The sequence below is a fragment of the Mus pahari genome, chromosome 4 (assembly GCF_900095145.1).
Source record: "Mus pahari chromosome 4, PAHARI_EIJ_v1.1, whole genome shotgun sequence".
Classification (NCBI taxonomy): domain Eukaryota; kingdom Metazoa; phylum Chordata; class Mammalia; order Rodentia; family Muridae; genus Mus; species Mus pahari.
In genome coordinates, this window is record NC_034593.1 from 142,128,297 (window position 1) to 142,136,880 (window position 8,584).

The following is an 8,584-nucleotide window of genomic DNA, read 5'->3' on the forward strand; positions in this document are numbered from 1 at the left end:
CTCTAATGAGTTTCATAATCAGGTACTTCTTAGTAGAATATGAAAGTGGTGGAACTTTGAATCCAGTGACCAGGATTCCAGACAGAATCTGTAATCATCAGCTCTGTACCTGTAAGAAAGCTTCTCTCAGGAGATATGACGTGCTACCTAATTTAGCAGGGGCAGTAAAAACTACTCGAGTATGTACAAAGTTAGCCACATGTTTTCACAGTGGTCTGTTTAAAATGTAATACTTGAAAAAGTCAAGACATGATTGGGTGCCTTCTCAGGACTTTATCTTGCTGATGATGCATCCAGCATCCCCACCCACTCCCTACTGCCTGTGATGACTGTAGTTCCTGTGCTGCCTGGGCCTTTGTGAGCTCTAGGTCTCCAGCTTGTGTGCTTCTGCTCTCAGATCGCTCTCACTTCACTCAGGCCTTGGTTCAGAATCATGGTCCTTCAGAGTCTCTGACATAGGGCTCACGTAAGTGATACCCACTTCTCCATAGTTGTCCATATTCCAGTGCTCTATTGTACTCACTGGCAACTCAGATTATATAATATCTTCTCTTCCTTGTCCGACTCTTGCTTGTGCCTGTGCTCCACAGAAATGGAGATGTTGTCTATTGTCTTGGCCCTGCCATCCCAGCACTCAGAGTAGTGTATGAAGTATATTTGAATTTAATAAATTTTTTTTCAAGTGGTATATAAATGGAAAGACTAGAGAACAGACTTGCATCTCTTCTCATTCTGTAGGAAGCATCCTTCAGAGTATTTTGTGTGCAAACTTTAATTAAACACTGTAATAAACCTATAGTTATTTTATAACAGTTGAAGCCAGAATCTTGCATGTGTCAGGCAATAATCTACCACTGAGCTACAGCCTAATCCTTCTATTACTTTTTTCCAAATAAAAAAAGGAGGGCATGAGAGTCAGTAACTTCTTCAAAGAAAGAAGAGAAAGCTGTGGCAGCCACACTGCCTGAATGCAAAGCATGTGCTCTCAATAACAGCACAGCACCACTTATACCTAGACATCTTTATATTAATTGATGCTTCAGTACATTGTTACATAATGCATGGAACTCAGTATAAAATCACATTTACATAGCAAATTTTACTGTCAAAGTAAATGAGTGTGTCCAGTAGTTAGAAAAACAGAATCAGTTCTAGGAGCTGAAAATACAGTGCCTCAGACAATGGCATTCAACTAGAAAAGGCAAGTAACATTTTTTTTTCTTCTGACACGAAGGAGGCAAGACTTACCTCTGGGTACCCAGCTATTGCAGCGATGTGGAGGGCTGTGAGGCCACCATATCCCACTTGCTGAACATCTGCTCCGCTGTGCAACAGTGAAGTGATAAGTTCCAGGCTATCCTGCAATGAGATACAACATGAGTGTTTTTTCCACTCACAGCAGATGGTGAGGCTGAGCACAGGATGCTGTTGATTTCCTGGTTATATGAGGCATGGGTGTTCAAAGAAAGTCTAAGTGTGACTTCTGAGAAAAGCTTACATCAGCAAGCAGTACGGCGCAGGTGGCTGAGACATCGGACCAAATGGCAGAATGGAGTAGCACCCATCAGCCCTTGCCACATAACTAGGAAAGGTGGAAAGAGTACTTGTCTGTGGCAAGGTCGCTTAACAGTATGAGCCTTCCAAGTGTCAAGCCTGCAAGCATGACTTCTCTTTTTGTAAATATCATTTATTTATTATTATTTATATGAGTACACCATAGCTGTCTTCAGACACACACCAGAAGTGGGCATCAGATCCCATGAAAGATGGTTGTGAGCCACCATCTGGTTGTTGGAAATTGAACTCAGGACCTCTGGAAGAGCAGTCAGTGCTCTTAATCATTGAGCCAACTCTCCAGCCCAAACATGACTTCTTAGTAACTAACATCAACCCCAAGGAGGTCAAGAGCTTACAGGAAGAGTGTAAAATTGAAGTATCTTTTTTCTCTTGAGAATGAAGATGAAACATTTCTTCTAAGATGAAAATATAATAAACACAGAATAAACCACAATTCACTGGACTTTTGTGATAATTATATAATTATTCTTTCTGATACAATGGCATCATGGGATATACACAATAACTCAGTATTGTCTAACTTGGTTCAGAACATGAAAGGATGATGTGATAGCTTGCATATTCACAAACCCCCAGATATTGGTAGAAACACAAAGTTCTCTTTGCTTCACCCTCTATTAAAAACTCAAAGCAGGCGTGGTGGTGCAAGCGTATAATGCCAGCACTTGGAATACTGAGGACAGTCTCTGTCTCAACAAACAACTGAGTCATAAATAAATAAGTAAATAAATACTTAATCTCAAAGTCTAGAATACTTGATGTATAGATACATGAAGTGTCAGGAAAGAGGACTCTTTATAAGATTGATCACCTAGAACTAAAACATGTCATTTCAAAACTCAATAATATAAATAAAATTCCACTGCTTACAAATTAAGTGAATTTTTTTAACATCATCATATACACATATGAAGGTTTGGAAAAAGTAACTTAAGAGTTTAAAACTTAGGCCAAGATCTTCAGAACCATGCAGCGAGTCTTTCCTTCTGTCCACATGCTCTACCAAGAAAGTTAAAGATCACGGAGAGTCCAGCATAGCCCTCTGAGTTGCTTTTCTGTTGTCATGACCAATATAACTGGGGAGGAGAGGGTTTGTTTCATGTTGCTCTTCCGAGTCACAGTCAGTCTTTGAGGGAACCTACACAGGAACTCTTGGCAGGGACCTGGGAGCAGGAACCATGGTCAATGCTGCTTGCTAGCTCATTCAGCTATCTTTCTTACACTCCCCAGGACCAACTGCCCAATAGTGGGCTAGGCCTTCTCACATCAATCACCAACCAAGACAATTCCTCAAAGGCACAGCCACAGGCCGATCCAATGAAAGAAATTCTCTAGAGGTGGTTCCCTCTTCCCAAATGACCCTAAATTGTGTTAATTGGAAAAAAAAAAAAAACAACCTAACTGGGACACATTGACTCTTTCTGCTTCACCCCCAAACAAACAAACAAACAAACCCTCTCTTTCTCCACTCAGAAGACACCACACTTGGATTAAGGGTAAGCTAATTTCCTGTCACCTTGCCTTCACTTACTGATCTTCTGGGATATGCTATAGTGCTGAAGCGGGCCAGTCAGCACACTGCCATGGTTCAGTCTGCTCTGTGCAGCCTAGTGCAGGTCTGATCAGGTCTGCATTGTGATCTCCTCCTAACCCTGGTTCTGCCTTTTACCTCAGATGTTGTCACTTGAATTTTCTTGAAGCTTTGCATCCTCAGGCTCTGCTTCTCAACGATCCCTGTGGGCATTCTGGATCACAAAGTGAGCCTCCTTCATAAGTTTAGATTGAGCCAGGGCTGGGAGTTGAACTTAGGTCTACTAACTGTGAACAATATGATTTTCTTAACAAACCAAGCCACCCCCTAGTTCCTGACTCCCAACTCCTTTTTATGTTGTGGTGGACTGTAATGAGACTCACATAAAAAGTTATCTGAACTGGGGCTGAACAGGGAAGTGCTCCCTTCACAGAAGCACCAAGTCTCAGTTTGAGTTCCGTCATTGTTTGCCTTATTATCTAACTTTCATTTATTTATCACCTATCTTGTTCCTTAGCCATGGAGACTGTGAGCCCTTGGAAAAAGTCTGGAAATGAACTGAGCATTTGTATCATGATCATGGAACACTGCTCTGGAGGCTTGGCTAACGCAGGCTTGGAAGAGAAGGTACTAGAGGAAGTAAAGCTGACTGATGTAAGGACTGAGAAAAGATGCTGTTTGTAAGTTAATTATTATATCATTTTACGAGCATAAATGTTTAACTAACACAAGGGCCTATTATTAAGACTGTTTTCAAAAGTCATCATTACTTGGAAATTTTGGTTAAGAATGCCTCCCCCCCCATGGGGTTTTTTTCTTAGATTTTTTTCCTTCTTCTTTAAAGAATCTTTTATTACTTTCTTGACAAATTCCCATTTGGGAAAAATGCAATCCTTAGTCAAGTCATTTGTACAAATAGAAAGACGACTTGGATTAAAAAATCAATTTAAGTTAATGAATCTTTTAATCTCTCCTCTAAATCATTGGTTCTTAATTCTCATCTTGGGATTGTACTGTGCTTTTGGTTGTCAAAACTGGTAATGAGGGCAGTGATGAGGTCCGTATTCAGAAAGGAAGATGGGGCTGCCCTGGAATGCTTGACCATGCACAGAACAGAGCTTCCCCACAGGCCTAGTTAATCCACGGTGCCAACGGAGTTAATGCTAAATAGTTCTGGTCTGAGAACAGCCTTTGGAAACTGTGGGGCACTTGCTTTGGGGTCTGTAGCCAGGACTGCTGTTAATCAACTATGTGTATGTGCTGAGAAGGCAGAAAGGACTGGGCTGGGGGGTGTAGCAGTCACCAAGCTCACGACCCACAGAGGAAGCCTCGGAGCTCACGACCCACAGGGGAAGCCCTCGGAGGTCTCTATAAGGCCTGGCTTTGTAGAAAAGACACAGGGCCATCCCTCCATCTCCTTCCACTTTGTAACAAACATGTATATTTATTGCATACAAATATATATGTTGTATATATTACATAATAAATATGTAGCAAATATGATTTGAGATGACATCTTAGGAGAAATGTACAGAATGGAATGAATAAATCACCTTTCTACATCAGCTTCCACAAAGACATGCCATGTAGTTAGGTGAATCACAATTTTCCTGTGCATTGCATGTGAGGCAGGTTTGGGGCTAAATTGGATGGTCTAATTCAGTCTTCTGTTCACTTAAATTCCCAGGTGACCTCTTCTGAACTGTATTAAGGCTCAGTGTTTCCTCTCCAACATCTGCATATCATTTTAGAAGCATACAGTATTGAAATATGAAAACTGGATAGGCAGAACTCTAGAGAAGGGTTCAGGGAACAAGCTTTAGTTCCCTTTTAGAGTTTTGCTAACTGAGCCAACTTAATGAATTTAAACAAACAAACAAACAAACAAACATACAAAATGACCAAGTTTCAAGGAATCCAAGCTTACAAAATGACAAAGGCTTCAAAATATTCCCATGAGCAAAGCACACAACAAGTACTGTGTTAACTTGGGGATCCCAGAGACATGGTAGAAGCTATGGCTTTGTGTTTCTTTGTGAGACAGGATCTTTCTCCATGTCATACTTCCGGTTGCCAGTAGGAGGAGAGAGAAGGGCACACTGCAGCTTTGCCTTATGCTAAGTATTTTGCAAATCAAATTTGCAATCAAGCCATATCTGAAGTCAATTTGTCAAATATTTGCATATGGATGTATTTCCAAAGAGCATATTTTCTATGGTATCAACTTGTTGTTTTGCTCAATGAGTATGTGAGCAAGTACTTGCATAAGAGAATTTTACTCTTAATAAAGTATGAGCAGAAATCTATGTATAAGCTAAGACTTTTGATGCAATTCTCAACCTTTTTACTGTTATGAACCAAATGACAGACCCATTTCATTTTATTTTCTGTGTAAAATAGATGATATACAAGTGTCTAAAATTTTTTTTAATTTAAATTGTACAATAATGGTTAATTTTATTAGCATTTTCCTTGTAATAGTTATTTTGCTACTATTAAATATTCTTTGTTCTTTAAAATCTCCCAAGTGACCTAACAAAGCAGATAATTATGTTTACTCCAGCTTTTCTTTTAAGGGAGGAAGGGACACTAGGAATAAGCCTTTGCACCTTGAGCATGCTCAGAAATAGAAAGCTGTGCCTACGTTTCACCCCACCCCCAACCCCACCTCCAACTCTGCTTTAGAGATGAGAAAACTGGAGGGCAGAGGGAAAGACCAGGTGGTTTGGGTTTTGTTGTTTTTTTTTGTTTGTTTGTTTTTGTTTTTGTTTTTTAACATGTAGTGGATGCCAGAAAGTCTTAAAGGTGACAGATGAGCACACCTAGTTTAGCTTCTAGGCTGCTGGCACTCTTGAGGCCAAGCCACACCAAGATAATGTCCAGATACTTGATAAATCCTGAACTCTGGACGCTACCCACCCAGGACCCTTTCTTGGTTCTATATGGAGAAGAATCAAAGGAAAACCCTCAGTTCTGATGTTGAGAGTTCACAGAGCAACGTGTGAAACAAACAAGTAACCCAGAAATTATGAATGCTGCAATAAAAGATAATATAAAGTTTAAATTGGAATCCAAGATTGAGTGCAATAAAATCTGGCAGCTCAAGAGGGCTTAAGGAGGTTCAGTTTGTGTTGATTTAAACCATCTAATAACATTGCAATGAGAAAAAGAACTAAAAAATATGCTAGCAGGAAAATTTGGAAAACGGAGATATGTGGGAATGGGGTGAAGCAGTGCTCTTCTCACTGTTGCCTGAAAATACCTGCGTGGGATTCAAAAAATGCACATTTGCCTGTGCTGCCTAAATGTATACTTTCATCGGAAAGGCATACCTCATTGCAGGCAGGTGTTAATCAACACTAGTGACTTTGCCTGCTTTTACATCGGTAAAGAACCCAGGGTTTCTCTGGATGCTGTGAAGGGAGGTTTGTCTACTTTGTTTCCTAAGAGCCTACTTTCCAACTGTTTTGAAGAAGTTAACACTTGTACTCTGGGTCTCCCAGGGACCAGTCTGCTGGTGATAGTGCAGACTGAAGAGGCAACACAACTTCTGGGACAGGCCCCTTTTTGGGCCTATGTCTTCAGCCAGGAGGCAGGTCTGAATGCCAGACCTCTGGCACCTTCCCTGCAAGGGGAGAATTTGCCTGCAGAGAGTACTCTGAACACTGAGACTCAGGAGAGAGCTGGACTCCCAGGACTGTTGAATGAGGCTAACAGAATCACAGGAGGAACAAACTCCAACCAGAGACAACTATAATATCTAACACCAAAGATTACCAGATGGCAAAAGGCAAACGTAAGAATCATACTAACAGAAACCAAGACCACTCACCATCATCAGAACCAAGCACTCCCACCTCAGCCAGTCCTGGATATCACAACACACCCAAAAAGCAAGACTTGGATTTAAAATCATACCTCATGATAATGGTAGAGGACATTAAGAAGGGCATTAATAACTCACTTAAAAAAATACAGGAGTACGCTGCTGAAGAGGTAGAAGTCCTTAAAGAATTACAAGAAAACACTGTTAAACAGGTAGATGTCCTTAAAGAGGAAACACAAAAATCCCTTAAAGAATTACAGGAAAACACAACCGAACAGGTGATGGAATTGAACAAAAACATCCAAGGCCTAAAAAGGGAAGTAGAAACAATAAAGAAAACTCAAAGTGAGACAACTATGGAGATAGAAACTATAGGAAAGAAATCAGGAACCAAAGATGTGAGCATCAGCAAAAGAATACAAGAAATGGAAGAGAGAATCTAAGGTGCAAAGATTCCATAGAGAACATGGGCACAACAATCAAAGAAAATGCAAAATGCAAATAGATCCTAACTCAAAACATCCAGAAAATCCAGGACAGAATGAGAAGACCAAACCTTCGGATAATAGAAGTAGATGAGAATAAAGATTTTCAACTTAAAGGGCCAGCAAATATCTTCAACAAAATGATAGAAGAAAAACTTCCCAAACCTAAAGAAATAGATGACCATAAACATACAAGAAGCCTACAAAACTCCAAATAGACTGGAACAGAAAAGAAATTCCTCCTGACACATAATAATCAGAACAACAAATGTACTAAATAAAGATAGAATATTAAAAGCAGCAAGGGAAAAGGGCCAAGTAACATATAAAGGCAGGCCTATTAGAATTATACCAGACATCACCAGAGACTATGAAAGCCAGAAGATCCTGGACAGATGTGATACAGACCCTAAGATAATACAAATGCCAGCTCAGGCTACTATTCCCAGCAAAACTCTCAATTACAATAGATGGAGAAACCAAAGTATTCCATGATAAAACCAAATTCACACAATATCTATCCACGAATCCAGCCTTTCAAAAGATAATAAAGGGAAAGCACCAACACAAGGACGGAAACTAAACCCTAGAAAAAACAAGAAAGTAATCCTTCAACAAACCTAAAAGAAGACAGCCAAAAGAATAGAATCCCAACTTTAACAACAAAAATGACAAGAAGCAATTACTTTTCTTTAATTTCTCTTATCATCAATGAACTCAATTCCCCAATCAAAAGACATAGACTAATAGATTGGCTTCACAAACAAGACCCAACATTTTGCTGCTTACAGGAAACCCACCTTAGAGTGAAAGGCTGGAAAACAATTTTCCAAGCAAATGGTCCGAAGAAAAAAGATGGAGTAGCCATTCTAATATCTAATAAAATTGACTTCCAACCCAAAGTTATTAAAAAAGATTAGGAGGGATACTTCATACTCATCAAAGTTAAAATCTACCAAAAGGAATTCTCAATTCTGAATATCTATGTTCCAAATACAAAAGCAGCCACATTCATTAAAGAAACTTTAGTAAAGCTCAAAGCACACATTGCACCTCACACAATAATAGTGGGAGACTTCAACACCACACTCTCACCAATGGACAGATCCTGGAAACAGAAACTAAACAGAGACACATGGACACTAACAGAAGTTATGAAACAAA

General features: G+C 39.8%; 1 protein-coding gene across 4 annotated transcripts in view; it reads right to left on the reverse strand.

The window, feature by feature from the left end:
- Window positions 1–8,584, reverse strand: part of LOC110320040 (serine/threonine-protein kinase TNNI3K) — a 250,965-nt gene that overhangs the window by 222,764 nt on the left and 19,617 nt on the right. For all 4 annotated transcript variants that reach the window (XM_021195894.1, XM_029537368.1, XM_029537369.1 and 1 more), the window contains exon 5: window positions 1,249–1,359. In XM_021195894.1, coding sequence (XP_021051553.1) covers window positions 1,249–1,359 — 111 coding nt within the window. The remainder of the gene's footprint in view (window positions 1–1,248; window positions 1,360–8,584) is intronic.